The 19,946-nt window shown below is 39.7% G+C and overlaps 1 protein-coding gene across 6 annotated transcripts in view; it reads right to left on the minus strand.

Moving 5' to 3' along the window:
- The window catches only part of FXR1 (FMR1 autosomal homolog 1), a 72,930-nt gene extending 56,320 nt beyond the window's left edge, over window positions 1–16,610 (minus strand). For all 6 annotated transcript variants that reach the window (XM_005675223.3, XM_005675227.3, XM_013964234.2 and 3 more), the window contains exon 1: window positions 16,490–16,610. In XM_005675223.3, coding sequence (XP_005675280.2) covers window positions 16,490–16,540 — 51 coding nt within the window. In that variant the 5' untranslated portion in view covers window positions 16,541–16,610. The remainder of the gene's footprint in view (window positions 1–16,489) is intronic.

Raw genomic sequence — 19,946 nt, forward strand, 5'->3', positions numbered from 1 at the left:
TAAATAATAGAATGCTTTTGCTAATTCATGTTTTTAAACTCCAAAAAGTCAAGTCTGATAACAATACTATTTTGAAGAAATAAGGCACCTTTCCTAAAAAGCCTATTTAAAGTAAAGTCCCAGAACAAAACATCAAAATCTAATTTACCTACCTTGTTTAAAATACTGATCAATTTATCAGAGGCTCTGCTTGAGTGATGGCTTAGAAATCTACAGAGATCCATAAATCCCTTTGAAAACATTCCCACTAAATTCATTAGAAACACATCATACTAGCCTAAAAAAATTTCTTGGCCTGCAAAGTGTCATTTCAAATTCACTTGCTACTTAGGTTTCTCAAAATCCTGTAATGACCTCCTATTATTGCAATTCATCACAACACAAAATTTACTTATCCTATAAAGAGGGAAAAAGAAACTTGTAAACAACATTCAGGGTCTTCCCTGGTGGCTCTGTGGTAAAGAATCCACCTGCCAATACAGGAGACACTGGTTTGATCCCTAGTCCAGGAAGAGCCCAAGTGCCATGGAGCAACTAAGCCCGTGTGCCACAACTACTGAGCCTGTGCTCTAAAGCTGGGGAGCCGAAACTAGTGAAGCCCAAGTATCCCAGAGTCCACAAGAGAAGCCACCACCACAATCAAAAGCCCAACTATAGAGTAGCCCCCACTTGCCACAACTAGATAAAGCATGTGCTGCAATGAAGACTCAGCAGAGCCTCCCCCTAAAATAAGTAAAATCAATCAATCAATAAATTTAAAAAAATCTTAATACTCAGCAAACTACTAACAGAAGTCTTACAGCTTAAATCCCTAAAACAAGATGTAAGTGGAAGCCCATAGCCCAAAACCCTAAAGCTGTTAAGTCTTAAACTTCAAAATTCTTGTTAGAACCATTTATTGATTATCAATAGACTGAGCAAAAAGGGCCATCAAGAAACAGAATAATCTTCCTAATTGGAAACTATATTTTTTCCTTAATATTTACTTGGCAGGGTCAGGTCTTTGAGGCAGCACGCAAGATCTTCACTGTAGCATTCGGAATCTTTAGCTGTGGCATGTGGAATCTGGTTCCCTGACCAAGGACAGAACCCCAAGTGCAGAGTCTTAAGCCACTGGACCATCACAGAAGACCACCACAGAAGTCTATGTTTTTAATGACTCTAATCCCAAGTGGTAAAAGCAAAGGACCATCATTTTATTCTCCTAAGCAAGCAAAGAAACTGTCACAGTCACATGACTGCCTCCTTCAAATCTGATCAAGTATTCCTATAAAATTTAAGATCTATTCCAGTTTCTCTTCTTTAAAGACTTTCTCAGGATCAGTGGCATAATATAAGTGAAGAACTAAAGAGCCTCTTGATGAAAGTGAAAGAGGAGAGTGAAAAAGTTGACTTAAAGCTCAACATCCAGAAAACTAACATCATGGCATCCGGTCCCATCACTTAATCACAGACAGATGGGGAAACAGTGGAGACAGTGGCTAACTTTATTTTTCTGGGCTCTAAAATCACTACAGATGGTGACTGCAGCCATGAAATTAAAAGACGCTTACTCCTTGGAATGAAAGTTATGACCAGCCTAGACAGCGTATTAAAAAGCAGGGACATTACTTCATCAACAAAGGTCCATCTAGTCAAGGCTATGGTTTTTCCAGTGGTCATGTATGGATCTGAGAGTTTATAAAGAAAGCTGAGCACCGAAGAACTGATGCTTTTGAACTGTGGTGTTGGAGAAGACTCTTCAGAGTCCCTTGGACCACAAGGAGATCCAACCAGTCCATCCTAAAGGAGATCAGTCCTGGGTGTTCATTGGAAGGACTGATGTTGAAGCTGAAATTCCAATACTCTGGCCACCTGATGCGAAGAGCTGACTCACTGGAAAAGACCCTGATGTTGGGAAAGATTTGGGGGCAGGAGGAAAAGGGGACAACAGAGGATGAGATGGTTGGATGGCATCATCAATTCGATGGATATGGGTTTGGGTGGACTCCGGGAGTCGGTGATGGACAGAGAGGCGTGGCATGCTGCGGTTCATGGGGTCACAGATAGTCGGACACGACTGAGGGAACTGAACTAGGACATTACAATTGATGGCTCAATTACTGAAGCAAATTTATGATAAAATCTTGCATTTCTAAAGAAATAAATGTTGTATTTCTGAACATAAACTGACAAAAGAACAGACCTGTGGTTGCCAAGGGGGAGTAGAGTGGAGGAGGGATGGATCGGGAGTTTGACACTAGCTGATGCACACTATTATATACAGGACAGAAAAACAACAAGGTCTTACAGTATAACACAGGGAACTATATTCTATATCCTGTAACAAATTATAAGGGGAAAGAATATGAAAATATATATATATATGCAAACCAAATCACTTACACTTAGCTGTACAACAGAAACACAACACATTGTAAATCACCTATACTTCAATAAAATATTTTAAAAATAAACTAAAATAAATTCTCAATATATTAAGAGGGACAGGCTTTGGTTTGTTAGATCCTATAGGGCCTTTCCTCTGACTGGGTACACTCTCCATTTTCCCAACCTCCACAGTTAAAGTTCACTGCTGCAGGTAAATGTAACTACAAAAACATAACCCCTGAGAAAGGAAAAGGTTAATAGCATAATTTATGAAAAATCTGACCTCAGGTTTTTGTTTTTAAAAAATTGACAAAATGGATGTTCACTTGTTATTCTTTGATCAATTATCAGTTTAGTGATTCTCTGGCCCCAGTCTACCTTCCCAGCTCATCAATTCTAACATTCTGAGTCCCTAAAATCAGGATGCTTCCTAGAATTGATGGCATCTTAAAATAGCAAACAGCTGAATGGCTGCCAGGATATAAATGTCACTGTTAAGCATGCTCAAACTTGGTTTGCTTGCAATTTTCTGTGGCACTTGACTGCAACCCCTTGATAATTCAATCTGCAAACCAATGAAGTACCATTTTAGGAAGGATTTAGGTTTCTTACCAGAAGGTTGTTATGTTGACACCTTCTGATAAAATCAAGAAAGCACCAGCATCAAAACTTGCAGAGTGAGTGAAAATTCTTGGAAGAAAATCCTGGAGATAATAGAGGAGAGCTCTTTTAATGTATGCTTGCAACATCAATGCTCTCCATGGCACTGAGGAAAATATTGTAAGAAGAAACACGATCATCTGAACATAAAGATGTCACAGCCAATTTATTTTGCTTGTACTTTCCATTTTATGAATCTTAAGTGTTCAAAGATAATCTTTCACTAAGTATACACCAAGAGTTCTAAAAGATAAAACTATGACTACTCAGATCAATTGGCAACATTTGTTCTTAGTGCTTCTTACAACTGATGCCATTCTAAAGAAACTGTATAACTCTTCCACTGATTTCCCAAATCTACTTACAGAAAAATAATCCATTCTCTGGACTCTAAGACCCAAATTTCAACTATACACACATCTTCACCCATCACTTACTTTTGTACCTAAAAACATTATCAATAATTGGAATCCTCTGCTGTCCTGTTTTTGCACTTTACACCTGTATGATCCATTTTACAAGATTAAAAAAAGAAAAAAGTGAATACAGCAAACTATTTCTTAATCAGGGTTCTAAGAGAATATAATATAGTTTAATCACTAAGGCATTCATCATGTGTAATGAACTAACTCCTCACCCAGGCATAAAGAAAAATATTAGCTATGCACAATCCTTGGAAAAACTGAAAAAAAAAACAGCGTTTCTCTGTTTTATAATTCAGATGAGAAACTCTATTAGGTTGAGAAAATTGACTTAGGGACTCCCGGAGCTAGGTGGTGATATTTACCTAAACAATTTTACACATAAGGGTCCCATTCAATCTGCAAACTGAAGGAGCTGAAGCTTCTTCAATTAAGGTTATTTCCAGGCACTCAAAGACATGCCAGAAGGACTTAAAACTACTCCTCTCCCCAACAAAATACTAGATATTCTTTCTGGAACTTTTATGTCAAGTAATTTATAAAGAATTTACAATAAACACCTTCATGTTTCTGGACTGTGTATATGGTTAACAGATACAGAGAGAACTCCTCATTAGAGAAAGGAAAAAAAACTTAAGTGTGCAGTATTACTGGTTTTACTGTTAAGACTGGTCTCAGATCCATTACTTATTATGTGGTAGGTAAAACTAAAGAGGGACCAAAGCTGTAAGGTAAGGAAAATAAGACTCCTAACTAGCTTTATCTCCTCAGAAGCAAGTCACAATATCCTCCTTTACGGACTTTTTATGGTATTCCCAGAGCACCCTAGAGACTTTTGGGAGCAATTTTCAGAAGGTTCTATCAACAATGAATGGGACCCATCTCTCCCAAATGCTGGACATCTTCCTTTCCTCCCATCCCAGACAGTACCTAATTTGAGCATGTGCAAAAATAGAAAAAAATCTTTTTAAAACAGAGACTATGTAATACATGGTGCTAGCACAACTGCCTATGAACAATCAAAATAAGTTTTAATGTAGTAAACATGACATAAATGAATACAACACTACCAGCAAATCTAAGGACTTAAATGTATAACCTGGACACTGGCTGTCTTAACCAGGCTGGACACCCAGAAGTCTGTTTAACAGGGAAATAATAGTTCAGTACATAAAAAATAGAACTTCTCTGTGGACAGGGATACTATAAAGTTAACAGATTACAGACAAAGAAGGGTTACTCTTACAATGAGTCCTCAGTTCAGTTCAGTCGCGCAGTTGTATCCAACTGTTTGCGACCCCATGGACTGCAGCACCACCAACTCCCAGTTACTCAAACTCATGTCCATTGAGTCTGTGATGCCATCCAGCCATCTCATCCTCTGTCATCCCCTTCTCCTACTGTCTTCAATCTTTCCCAGAGTCAGGGTCTTTTCGAATGAGTCAGCTCTTCACATCAGGTGGCCAAAGTATTGGAATTTCAGCTTCAACATCAGTCCTTCCAATGAATATTCAGGACCCATTTCCTTTAGGATGGACTAGTTGGATCTCCTTGCAGTCCAAGGGACTCTCATGAGTCTTCTTCAACACCACAATTCAAAAGCATCAATTCTTTGGCTCTCAGCTTTCTTTATAGTCCAACTCTCACATCCACACATGACTACTGGAAAAACTATAACCTTGACTAGATGGACCTTTGTTGGCAAAGTAATGTCTCTGCTTTTGAATACGCTGTCTAGGTTGGTCATAACTTTCCTTCCAAGGGGTAAGCGTCTTTTAATTTCATGGCTGCAATCACCATCTGTAGTGATTTTTGAGCCCAAAAAAATAGTCTGCCACTGTTTCCCCATCAATTTGCCATGAAGTTAAGGGACAGGATGCCATGATCTTAGTTTTCTGAATGTTGAGTTTTAAGCCAACTTTTTCACTCTCCGCTTTCACTTTCATCAAGAGGCTCTTCAGTTCTTCTTCACTTTCTGCTGTAAGGGTGATGTTATCCGCATATCTGAGGTTATTGATATTTCTCCTGGCAATCTTGATTCCAGCTTGTGCCTCCTCCTGCCCAGCGTTTCTCACGATGTATTATGCATACAAGTTAAAGAAGTAGGGTGACAATATACAACCTTGACGTACTTCCTTTTCCTATTTGGAATCAGTCTGTTGTTCTATGTCCAGTTCTAACTGTTGCTTCCTAACCTGCACACAGAATTCTCAAGAGGCAGGTCAGTGAATGTTGGCAATTTGATCTCTGCTTCCTCTGTCTTTTCTAAACCCAGTTTGAACATCTGGAAGTTCATGGTTCACGTACTGCTGAAGCCTGGCTTGGAGAATTTTGAGCATTACTTTGCTAGAGTGTGAGATGAGTGCAATTGTGTGATAGTTTGAGCATTCTTTGGCATTGCCTTTCTTAGGGACTGGAATAAAAACTGACCTTTCCCGGTACTGTGGCCACTGCTGAGTTTTCCAAATTTGCTGGCATATTGAGTGCAGCACTTTCACAGCATCATCTTTCAGGATTTCAAATAGATCAACTGGAATTCCATCACCTCCACTAGCTTTGTTCGTAGTGATGCTTCCTAAGACCCCTTTGACTTCACATTCCAGGATGTCTGGTGATTATCTGGGTGGTGAAGATCTTTTTTGTACAGTTCTTCTGTGTATTCTTGCCACCTCTTCTTAATATCTTCTGCTTCTGTTAGGGCCATACCATTTCTGTCCTTTACTAAGCCCATCTTTGCATGAAATGTTCCCTTGGTATCTCTAATTTTCTTGAAGAAATCTCTAGTCTTTCCCTCTATTTCTTTGCACTGATCACTGAGGAAGGCTTTCTCTCTCCTTGCTATTCTTTGGAACTCTGCATTCAAATGGGTATTTCTTTCCTTTTCTCCCTTGCTTTTTGCTTCTCTTCTCTTTCACAGCTATTTGTAAGGCCTCCTCAGACACTCATTTTGCTTTTTTGCATTTTTTTCTTGGGGACAATGAATCCTAGGAATCTCAAAAAGTGAAAAAGGATATCCCAGAAGTAAAAGGGAGAAAAACAAGCAATTTATGGAAAAGCAAATCCGAATGGCCAGCATACATTAAAATTCACAAGCAGGAATTTGCAAATCAAAGTTGCAATCAAATAACCCTTTACACCCAATAAACTGGCAAAAATGAAAGATTATAATAAAGTCTATTTCTGGCAAGGATGTAAAAAGGCTGGGATTCACTGACTGAGAAAATACTAAAAAAAAAAAGCCTTTTGGAGTGTAATCTGTTAACATTTATTATAGTTAACTGATGAATCTCCCTTCCATCAAGCTATCTTATTACTCTTTGAAACCTATCCAATGAAAGCATACATGGGGTGGCATGTATGTTTGAAACAAAGTGTTTATTAACTATGGATGGCTGAATTTCATGGTAATTATGTGAAACATGTAACCATTAAAAAATAAACTACATTCCCAGAGAAAGTGGCCAAGACATTAGCTTATCCTATTTTTATAGAGCAGTGCTGAGAAACAGCTATAATTTTATCTGAATTTGTATCTATTACAATCTAGGAGTATGAAAAAAAATCTGGCATGATGTCTACTTGGCTATGAACAGGCTACCTAAATGATGGATTGTGGATGGACAGATAGAGTGAAGGGAATCCAAATGTGCAGGGCAGGGGTGGGAGGGGGGGATTTAATTATAATAAAACAAGTCTATATATGCTCAATGAAACTACATATTTGCATATGCATATATAAATCTCTTTAAAGAGCTGAGATATAGCTTTAATACTGTCAGTCAGCACTTTTTCCAGACAGCACATATATATACATAACCACACCCCACATCTTTTCAATTATTCCATCTCTAGAGACCTCAAATCCACATTCTACGTAATAAACTTGTGTTTAATGTTTACATACAACACCTAAAAGATCTGAGTTGTAATTTGATCCCAGTAACAAGCACATTCAAGAGTGCAATTGCAATCAAAATTTTCTTGACTTCAGACAATATACTTTTCTTTAAAGGATCTACAAGCTTTGGCAAACAGTGTATTAAAAAGCAGAGACATCACTTTGCCAATAACAATCAGTACTGTTAAAACGATGGTTTTTCCAGTAGTCCTGTACGGATGTGTGACTTGGACCACAAAGAAGGCTGAGAGCGGAAGAATTGATGCTTTCAATTGATGCTTTCAAATTGGTGCTGGAGAAGACTCTTGAGAGTCCTCTGGATTTCAAGGAGATCAAACCAGTCAATCCTAAAAGACATCAACCCTGAATATTCACTGCAAGGACTGATGTTGAAGCTGAACCTGCAGTACTTTGGCCACCTGCCACAAACAGCTCACTGGAAAAGGCCCTGATGCTGGGAAAGATTGAAGGCAACATGAGAAGGGAGCAGCAGATGATGAGATGGTTAGACAGCATCGCCAACTAAATGGACATAAATCTGAGCAAACTCCAGGAGATAGCAGAGGACAAAGCCTGACATACTATAATGTTTGCAAAGAGTTAGACACAACTTTGCTACCGAACATGAACAATATCTACAAATCAATGGACACATGCGCTATAATAAAGTTCACAAATTTACTAATTACATTATGCATTACAGAAATTATTGCATCATTATGCATCAGGTTCTATTAAAGAAAAAAATTATGCAAAGCAAGCCTTCAGCATCCATTAGAACTGTTTAACTGTTAATTTAACTGTTCCGAATGAAAAATGGCAATGAAAATGTGAGGATTTCATAAAAATACATAAATATCTACTAATACTCACATACTAGTAATGTTCTAGGCTTATTAATTTCACAAGTTTATAATACCCAACAGTTTCTGAAATAGAAAGACTTGCAGGTTTCAAATGGCCACACTAAACTATAATGACTTTCTTTTTGCCAAGAGGTGAAGTTCACTTTAGTCCTATATTTTCCCTGTTGGCTCACACAGTAAAGTCTGCCTGCAATGCAGGAGACCAGGGTTCAATCCCTTGGTTGGGAAGATCTCCTGGAGAAGGAAATGGCAACCCACTTCCAAAGACAGAAAAGCCTGGTGAGCCCCAGTTCATGGGGTTGCAAAGACTTTGACACAACTGAGCAACTAACACTTCACTTCATAAGTTCTGAGATAGTATCTTAACTTGAATCAATGCATTAAAAAAAAATTTTTTTAAGTTTAGTTTGAAACAAAACTCAGAAATAATAAAGTTAGTTTTGTATATATTTTGTTTATGGACTTCCCTGGTGGCTCAGACGGTAAAGCGTTTGCCTACAATGTGGGAGACCCAGGTTCAATCCCTGGGTCGGGAAGATCTCCTGGAGAAGGAAATGGCAACCCACTCCAGCATTCTTGCCTGAAAAATCCCATGGACAGAGAAGCCTGGTAGGCTACAGTCCATGAGGTTGCAAAGAGTCGGACACGACTTCACTTTCACTTTCTTTTCATTGTATTTATATAAAGATTAACAAGTCAGTGTCCAGAAACCAAGAACGACTGATTCATTTGTTCATTCAACAAATACTTACTGACAGTTTACTAACATACTATTTATATATATATCAAGTCACTAGAAAACATGGCTTGAAAATAACGTAAAAAACTATTAAGGCAAAAAGCAATGAATCAAGAAAGAAGTTTTATTCTGGGGGAGGTGGCAGGCAGCGCTGTGCAGCCTATGGGAATCTTAGTTTCTGGTCCAGGAATCAAACCCCTGCCCCTTGCACTGGGAGAGTGGCATCTTAACCACTGGACTGCCAAGAAGTTGTTTTACTACTATTAATTAACAGAACAGGAAAGGCACAAAGACAAGAATCTGAAAGATGAAATTTCTGATTCTTAAGAAATACTGACAGGGAAATGCCATGTAGCTTTGTCAACAATAACTATAAATATCAGTTATCAGTGGGGGAGACCTCTATTTACGCTCCCCAAAAACCTAAGGAAAAAGTGCTAAGGGCAGAATATGGAAGACAAGTTATAACAACTGATATTTAACGTAGATTTAATTTTGGTTCAATTTGTCATGGCTTCTCAGCCTCTTTAATGTCAGGAAAAATAAACTGAAGAGACTACTGTACATATAAATATAAATGTTCAGGTTAACAGAAGTAATGCTTTGCATTGCTTAATTTTGTTTTGTTCAAGCTATTCTTTATGAAGATTTGGTTCAAGAAAACTTCATACAAACATCACAACAGAACTTACTACTATTAGTTAAACATTTGCCGAAGAATTTTTTCAAGCCTTTGATAACTACCATGTGAATATTACCAAAAGGTGCCACATCTTCACAAAATTTGAACAGGAAGTTTCATTATATATATATATACATATATATAGGCATTTCAAACATTTCCCCAAATACCTAACATAACCAATAATATAAAGCTAACAACCGAGGATGTATAAATCATAACTATCCAGCATAAATTATAATCTGAGCCATCATCTAGTTTTCAAACTTCTAAGTACATTTAAGTAAAATGGTTATTTAAAATGTAATCAGTATTTTAAAACTATGGAGTTCCAGGTGGTGCAAGCGGTAAAGAATCTGCCTGCCAATACAGGAGAGAAAAGAGATGCAGGTTCAATCCTTGGGTCGGGATAATCCCCTGGAGGAGGACATGGCAACCCACTCCAGCACTCTTGCCTGGAGAATCCCATGGACAGAAGAGCCTGGCAGGCTGCAGTCCATGGGGTCACAGTGTCAGACAAGACTGAAGCAACTCAGCACACACACACGGAGTCTTGCATTCCTTTTTTTCATATTAGTATGACTTTTCCAATTAAAGCACATCTCAATTCAGACTACATTTCGGCCCCATGGATAGTGGTTACTAGATTGGAAAGGGCAGATTTTTGTAATATTAAGACATAGTTCAAATCATTTCTCCAAGAATCCTCCCAATTCAGTCCTCTTGACTCCCACTGTATTCACCAGAAAAATTTATAATTTAACAATAATTTGGTAAGCCATATATTCAATACTTAAAAATCGTATAATGGCTAAAGACATCAGGCTCTCTGGGAGTCAGAAACATCAATCTGAATCTTGAATCAGCCTATTCATTTTATGGATAGATTCACTTAGCCTCAGTTTCCTTAACTGGGGTAACACCATCTCTTTCACTGTGATTGAGAGGAGTAAATAAGATAAATTCAGGTAAAGTACCTGCACAGAATGACAGTCTGAAAAAAGCTCAGTCTTGCCAGACTCTTTACAACCCCATGAACTGTAGCCTGCCAGGCTCTTCTATCCATGAAATTCTCTAGGCAAGAATACTGGAGTGTGTTGCCATGCCCTCCTCCAGGGGCTTTTCCCAACCCAGGGACTGAACCTGGGTCTCCAGCACTGCAGGCACATTCTTTACTGTCTGAGCCACAAGTGCTCAATAAATTGCTGCTGTTGTTAGAGCTAGATAGAACCTCAGTGAACTAAGGAGCTAGTAGATTCCACCACTTGATGAACTGTCAAAAAAAAAAATCCAAGTGCCTCATACTGCTGATGGAAAATCTAAGGCCTCACAACTAGCCAGTACAAGATTTAGGGTTCAGTCATAGAAAGTATACTGCAGTTCAACTACTAAAAAGCAACTTTGCTACATCCTTAACACTGTGGTAGAGAACTCAGTTCCTGAATTATTATCCAGTCAAAACGTATAAGCCTCAAAGAATACACAGTAAGTAACGGACATTACTTTGTTCGTATAGTCAAAGCTATGGTTTTTCCTGTAGCCATGTACAGATGTGAGAGCTGGGAAATAAAAAAGGCAGAGTGCAGGAGACTCTTGAGAGTCCCTTGGACAGCAAAGAGATCAAACCAGTCAATCCTAAAAGAAATCAACACTGAATATTCATGGGAAGGACTGATGCTGAAGCTAAAGCTCCAATACTCTGGCCACCTGATTCAAAGAGCCAACTCACTGTAAAAAGACCCTGATGGGAAAAGATAGAAGGCAGGAAAAAAGGATGACAGAGGACGAGATGGTTGGATGGCAGTGCAGACTCAATGGATGCGAGTTTGAGCAAACTCCTTGAAATACAGGGAAACTCCCTGAAGGATGGGAAGGCTGGCATGCTGTAGTCCATGGGGTCACAAAGATTGGACACAATTAAGCAGACTGAACAACAACAAAGAACAATAGCGCTTCCCTAATAGCTCAGACTGTAAAGACTGCAATGCAGGAGACCAGGGTTCAATCCCTGGGTAGGGAAGATCCCTGGAGAAGGGAATGGCTACCCATTCCAGTATTCTTGCCTGGGAAATCCCTGGAGACAGAGGAGCCTGGTGGACTAGTTCATAGGGTCAAAAAGAGTTGGACACGACTGAGCAACATTACTACTACTACTCAGTTCAGTCGCTCAGTCGTGTCTGACTCTTTGTGACCCCATGAACTGCAGCACACCAGGCCTCCCTGTCCTTCACCAACTCCCGGAGTTCATCCAAGCTCATGTCCACCGAGTCGGTGATGCCATCCAGCCATCTCATCCTCTGTTGTCCCCTTCTCCTCCTGTCCTCAATCCCTCCCAGCATCAGCATCAGAGTCTTTTCCAATGAGTCAACTCTTCACATCAGGAGGCCAAAATACTGGAGTTTCAGCTTTAGTATCAGTCCTTCCAAAGAACACCCAGGACTGATCTCCTTTAGAATGGACTGGTTGGATCTCCTTGCAGTCCAAGGGTTAATGGACAATAGTAATAAGCAATAGTAAATTATTATTTTACTTACACAGTACCCACAAATATATCATGACGTATAGAAAAAAATATGGAAAAATATGTTTTCTGTAAGTAAAGCCAAGGTCTTGACATTGTCTCTAGATACGGAAGATCAAGGCTTTCTTTTTTGCTTTTGTGTTTTCAGATTTTTCATTAATTACACATTGTTCTTGTAATACAAAAACAAAATTTCATGGGAAAATTAATTTTTAAAAATTAAGTGGTCTTTTCACTTAATTAAATGCTAGTTCTTTTACATTTAAAAAACTTCATTTTAAAACATGTACAACTAAAAATACCTTCAAAATATCTTAAACTATGTTGTTAACCTAATAGTGTCCATAACATAACACAGCAACCTTCTTCTCAATTACTAATCTCCACAAAGAAATCAACCATCTTCTATATAACTTTGAAAAGTAAGCACATTTTCAAAATACAACTCTTTTACTATAAGTCTATTGGCCATGATCCTTAGCAATAATAAATCCGTTGTATAATTTAATTACTCTCAAATTTCAATATTAAGCTAAAACAAAAAGCAAATTTTGGAAATATCATGGTACTTTAAAATGTTTTGTAGTTGATCAATTAACATAGTAAAAAGCCGAAATTACAGAGCTTTAAAAGTAATTCTATCTTCTAAAGAGAAGAACTGAAAATTCCTTCAGCCATCTTAGAGACCACACATTTCCATGGAATACCATGGAAACTCCTCTCCAAGTGCCAGAAACTGAGTGACTTACTTTCAACTTCAATTTAAAATTATATTCTGCCCACGGCTATGCAAGTTGCAGTGCTATTACAAAGCTTAAAATCATATACATCAGTTAAAAAGCATTTTAATGACTCCAAATGGGTACAAGGCTTTTTGAGGGGCTAAGGAAAATGTTCTAAAAGGAGACTGTGGTAATGGTTACACAATTCTGTAAATATACTATCAATACTATCAGAGAATGTAAATTCTATCTGAAAGCTTTAAAAAGATAAATAATAATAAATGCATCTTAAATGGCACAGCAGTATAAACCCTATGATGCTGCACTCCAGATAAAGGCTATAAAAACAAGTTTGTAAATAAAATTACATCCCCTATCAAGTAATTAATTACCGTATTTCCCATTTTTCCAATCCCTATAGTTACCTAGCTTCAAACAAGAGTTTTTATCTCTTTGACAACCACAGATCTACTGTTCTTAGGTAAAAAGGGCAGGATGCAAAACAAAGTATTTGTGTAAATATTTAGGGGAGGGAAAAAAACTATCCTATTTTAGATTCCATCTTCAGCTTTTCACTGGTTCCAACTAATTTATGAAATGAAGTTTCAGTTCCAGTAAAAACCTTTAATCAATCTCTACAGAGCACTGCCTCAAGCATGATGATACTGGCCACCAACCCCATGACTTTGAAACTCTTGAATGGTAATTCACATTCACAGTCAAGTGTGTGGTGGGAGGGCAGGGCAAAGGGGGAAAAATGAGAGGAAAATCAGAACCACCAGTATATTGAAAACCACCGCTGAAAGAAAAAAACACCAAAATGTTAACTATTATTCTAGCTTTTTCTGATAGTTTCTAAAACCCCTCACTGACCATGTATTACTTTTTAAACTTGAAAATATTACTTAAAATTACTTCCACGTTTAACTAAAGAACCCAAACTCAAAACAGTATTCTGTATGATTCTATGTTTAGGGAAAACTATGGGGACAGAAACCACACTAGGTTCCAGGGGTGAGGAGAGAGGATGACTACAAGAGGACAAGACAGAAATTTGGGGGATGTGGAATTATTCTATCCCTTTACCCTATTGGCAGTGATTACACAACCGTTAGCATTTATCAAAGCTTACATAATCGTCAAAGAAGATGTTTTTAAAAAGATGCATTTTACTATAGGCAAATTAATCTAAAAAAATTCATGAAGCTACAATTAATAATGTGCTTATGCAGTAAGCCAGTTTTTTCCAAGTGGACAGTTTCATGGGATAAAAATATTACAAACTACTGAACTACTTCAAACATCTTATTTTACACAAAACAATATAGGACCAGGACTATTTGGTCAACAGTGCATTGCTAGATAACCTTAAATAAGCTGAAGTATGTAGAGACCCAGAATTCCTACTTGTTTAACTTCAAATGTAGGGCTCCTTCCACTTCATCATCTTTACTCTTCCAGAGTTCTGAGGACCATAGCTTCCACAAAGTACAAGTCGATTATTGCAGGACATAAAATTCAAAACATTTAAGTGCTACCTCAGCAGATTCAAATGTGGCTAGGGTCCTTCCCAACCTCTGCCAAAGAACCACCTTACTACACTTTGTAAACAAAATAGGTGTAATGGACTCAAAAAGTCTAAGAATCAAGCAGATTTTGTAGAGTATGGATAAGTATCATCGATAAACTACAGTTCCAAAACAAGGACAAAAGCAAAAAAAAAACAAACTATGTAAAACTAACGTAAGATGGTAAACAATCTTTACTAAAACTTGCAAACTGACGATATTATTGAACCTTTAAAATGTTTTTAAAAACCTAAACGTTTAGCAGATGAACATAAAATATACTTGCATAAAAAGAAATGGTGTTGTATCATCTATCATCGACATGCTGAAAATAATTTGTTAAAGTAAAACAATCTTTCCTGTGTTTCGATATGCCAGGAAAAAATGCGTATCTCCACTACACAAGAATTCAACAGCCGAATAGTGAGAATAAAGCAAAAATGATGAACCTTATCTACCTTTGACAGTAAAGTATGATAAGCCCACTCTTTGTGCAGTGCCACAAATGTTATCTGCAGTCTTTCAAAGAAGGCAACCATTAGAACAGGCTAATGATGTACCTACTCAAATTTTACTCAGGGCTTTTGTATGACAAAAAGTTGTTAACCTAGACTGATAATGGAACTATTCACTAATTAGGACTCCTTTCCACTAGTCACTTTTCACTTGATGTTAACCACCTAAGGAGATTTAAACTTGTAAAAAGCTTAAAGAGATCCTTTAGACGCCAACAGTGATTCTCTACTACGCTATAACCATGTGACAGCTAAACCAATTTCACACAGCTAATTAGTAAACTAGAAAAGGAAAACGCTAAAAATAGGAATTACGACCACCAAGTAAGAGAAAATTCCGTGGGAGATACGAGGTACGCTGAAACTAAACTCAGAATACATTCTGCGTACTCACAATACTACTCCTGTATTAGGAGAAGGCCCTTCATAAAAATAGCCAGGACTCTCAAACATTTGAGATGCTGGCTTAGTAAGACTGACTGACAGACAACAGCTGGGGAGATTTTTGTATTGATCTTGTAACATCGCAGCATTACTTTGGGAGAAAGGGAGAATCGGGAAAAGGGACTGTTATAATGGCAAGACTAAACTTGTAAGGATTTCATTTTCAATTAAGTGACCCCTACACTGGAAGCCCCTAATAAATTCCGCTACTCTCGAATTCCTCTTCCGTTTTCCAGACTCGATCCCACAATAATGCACCTTCAAAATACGTGTGTGTGCGTGTGTGTGTGTTGCGGGGGGGAGGGAATCAACACCCTCCAAAAACACTGGATAACTGAAAGACAAACTAGTTACCTCCCCACCTGTGTCTTCTTAATCTATTTCACATTTTAAATCTTAAAGCCTAGAACTCTCTCGCCTTTTCTTCCGTAATAGAGGGGCTAAGGCGCCGCCCAATTTCCCAGGCAAAAAATAAAATATTTCTACCCGCCACAGTTCAAGGTTTTCTAGTTTTCTCTTCGATCCTAATCTTCAATTCTGCACTCGCTCTCTCTTCAGACACTGAAGTTTATAAGCCCAAAACCCTAGTACAAAGGTGAATTCCTAAGATTCCGCAAGGCACCCCCCAAGGGGGTGGGGAGGGGTCGTAGCCGCGGGCCGAGGCGCTCTCGCTCGGCCCAGTTCGAGGGGCGGGGGAGTGGCTGTGACCAAACAATCCCACCACCTCCTTTTCACGACTCCCCCCACCTCTCGGCGCTCGGGCCTGCTCCCAGGAAGCTTCCTGCGGCCACTCGGCTTCTCCTCACCGGCCCGCGAACGGCCACACTAGCATCCAAGAAAAAGGTTCGTAAGTAGGAATACGCAAGAACTGTCCGACGTGTTGTTTCAAAATATAACGGAGCCCGGGCCCCCGAGACCGTTAAACCGCGGGTGGAGGGGGGAGAAGCGATGAACCCAGTGGCCTCAGGCTTTGTCCTGGCTGCCTTTTTCGACCCCAAACGCCACTATGTTGAACCACCAACCCTCCCCCAAACCGGCCCGAGCCCCCAGAAGAGCCAACAAAGCAGCAAAAGGGTCGGTACCTTGTAGAAAGCCCCGTTGGAGCCGCGAACCTCCACCGTCAGCTCCGCCATGTTGGAACCGCAAAGGCCGCTGGGAAGAGATTCTAGAAACTTTCCAACCAGAGGGGAGGAGGGGGGAGGGGCGTGAAGGAGGCGGGGGGAGGGGCGGGGAAAACAGGGCGGGACTGGGATCCCCCGCCCCACACCCCTGGGGTCTCACCGTGCCGCCCCGGCTCTCCCAGTGGGATCCCTCCGCTCCTTACATCACTCCCCCCAGCTCCGCCCGCCGTCGCCGACGCCCCGTTCACCTCCCGACACAATCGCCCGACCTTTGGTGACCCGCCCTACGTCTCCGCCCCTAAGCGCCGGGTGCTTGCCCGCCCCAGCCGGTCGGGGCCTCCTGCTGCCCGGGAGTGAATTGCCCCGGCACAGCTTCCCCCACGTATCTGCGTTCCGGCAGGCTCGGCACCTTGCCCTGAAACTTCCTTGAGATGCTGGAAGCCCTGGAGTAGCTTCCTTATCTGGTGAAAAGCAACTTTGGTGGCTTCAGTTGCACACTGGCACAAACTTTAGGGGAAAGAGAGAAGCTAAAAATGTACATACTATGTGCTGTAAATTTTGTAGCCTCGCTTTCTTAGAAAAAAAAAAAGTGTTATGTTGGTGGCTTCTTCCTGACTCCCAGTCCAGCCCTCTCCCCACCTGTTAACCACTTTCAGTTCAGTTCAGTCCGACTCTTTACGACCCCATGGACTGCAGCACGCCGGACTTCTCTGTCCATCACCAATTCCACTGTTTAAAAAGTTGAACTAAGTATTTCCAGTTCAAGTTAGATGTATTCATAACCCGGGAAGTAATACCATTGTTAGAAGTAATCATGAAAACAATAGAGCTGTAGAGCACGTTTTTCCCCTACTGCAGTGCGTAGGAACTTCCACACACAGGATCAAAGCAGAACCAACGTGTATGGCTTTTCTACCAGAACCTACACCAATACCATTAAGTGTTCAAAGTGGAGATACTTTGAATATTTAACAATACTGAAACATTTTCCGAAAGCAAGGACTTTGGAAACAGTACTGGAAGTATTTTTTTCTGTGTGTTGTTTTACCATTTTGACAGGAAAACCCTAGAAAAGGATGCTTTGCTGGCACACTAGCTCTTAAGGAAATGCTCATGGGCCTATCCCTGGCATTTATGAGCAAGGGGGTCCTTTAAAATGTACGTAAAATTCCATCTGAATTACTAAGGGCTCCATATTGCTGTGGATGGAATGTTCTTTTTAAAATGTTCATCATTGTGAGGAAAACGCAAGCACGCTAATACATCAGTGAGTAACAGCCACCATTTATTAAGGGCTTCATGTGTGTATGACGCTTTATATAATCATCTTGCTATGACCCTTCAGAATTAAAATACCCTAATTTCCTTTTTCCCTCACAGCTGTATTGAAGTGTAATTCACCTACTGTACAATTCATCCATTTAAGGTGTACAATTCAATGGTTTTTAGTATATTTACATAATTGTGTAATCATCTCCGCAATCAATTTTAGAACATTTTCACCATCGCCCCACAAAACCCTCGTATCTGTTGACATTCCCCATTTAACCCTATTGTAGCCTCGCGTTCCAGGAAACAAACTCAGAAGGACAGTGCAGATAGTGGAGTGCAGTTAATTACATCGGCAGGCAGGCGAAAGCCAGAGTCTCTTAGCCAAGGACCCCGACCAGTCTTTGTGAAAACCTTTTATACCCTAAGTGTGTAAGGTTCCCTGAAACTAGTCTGAACAAAGGAAAAATAAAGATACAATCAAAGTTAACCCGTGATTCATATGCCTTAAGCCTAGGTAGTTAACAGTGGACAATTATCAATAGGCTTATGGTCATACCCCAATAAGCATAATAAAATGTATGATTCTATTCGGTTACACAGATAATTAGGGTATTCTTTTAGGCAAGGAGAGCCCTGGGGCTCTGCCTTCTGGGGGCCTGGTTTTCCAGCTGGTACGTCGTTTTCGTAGGTACTGGGCACATAGCTCAAAGTCCACAGTCCGGCCCAAGATGGAGTCCTGCTTTCAGACAGAGCCTGTTCTGTTTCCTTCTTCAACCCCAATCCCCCAAACCCTAAGCAACCGCTAATCTACTTTCTTCCTTTTTTCTTCCTTCTTCTTTCCTTGGCCTTCACATTTGTTCCTGAATGTCAATCACTTTGGGTAGGGCTATGAAATTTCCATTTGGACTAAAGTCAAGTTATCTGAACTTTGAAGAATAAAGATTGTTCCTCTTCAGGCCTTGTATGCTAAAAACATTTTGAGGTTGGACACCCCCAACCTGTCTCCACTAACTCCTGCTATTAATAGATAGAACTATGACTTCCATTAAACAACAGAGATTTATAGCAACCAGTCATATATCTAAGATCACATAAGATCTAAATTAGCAGAACTGGAATTTAAGTCACACCTCTTTCCATTTCCAGAACTCATATCATGACTCTGTTGTCGGCATGTTATGTTCATAGTGGAATAGTACACAAGCTTTAAAATTTTGATATAGATCTGTATTCATCATTTTGAAAAGACAATCATTATTAAAAGGAAAAGAGTTACATCTCAATAAAACTGGGAAATAAGTAAAATTTTTAAGAAAGGAAAAGTCACAAAACAGCAAGCATAATCACCTTTAAATAATGAATGTGCTCATGTGTGTATGTGTATATATATGGTGATGGTGCTGGGGAAGACCGTTGAGAATCCCTTGGACTGCAAGGAGATCAAACCAGGCAATCCTAAAGGAAATCAACCCTGAATATTCTTTGGAAGGACTGAAAGTGAAGTTCCACTATATGGCCACCTGATGCAAAGAGCTAACTCATTGGAAAAGACCCCGATGCTGGAAAAGATTGAGGGCAGGAGGAAAAGGGAGAGATACAGAATAATATAGTTGGATGGCATCATTGACTCAATAGATGTGAATTTGAGCAAACTCCAAGAGCTAGTGCAGGACAGGGAAGTCTGGATTGCTGCAGTCCATGAGGTTGCAAAGAGTCAGACACAACTCAGCAACTGAACAACAACAAATGCACTGTTGTGTTGTTTAGTCCATAAGTCATCTTCAACTCTTTTGCGACCCCATGTACTATATATAGCCCATGAGACTCCTCTGTCTAAAACCATGTCTCCTGCGTTGGCAGATGGGTTCTTTACCACTGAGCCACCAGGGAAGCCCCCTGTATGTGTATAAATATGTGTGTGTGTGTGTCTGTATGTATGTGTGTATATATATAAATATATATACATACATATATATATGGGAGACTTGGGTTCAATCCCTGGGTTGGGAAGATCCCCTGGAGAAGAACATGGCAACCCATTCCAGTATTCTTGCCTGGAAACTCCCCATGGACAGAGGAGCCTGGCAGGCTGTAGTCCATGGTGTTAGAGTCAGACGCAACTGAGCGACAAAGCATGGCACAGAAC

The sequence above is a fragment of the Capra hircus genome, chromosome 1 (assembly GCF_001704415.2).
Source record: "Capra hircus breed San Clemente chromosome 1, ASM170441v1, whole genome shotgun sequence".
NCBI lineage: Eukaryota > Metazoa > Chordata > Mammalia > Artiodactyla > Bovidae > Capra > Capra hircus.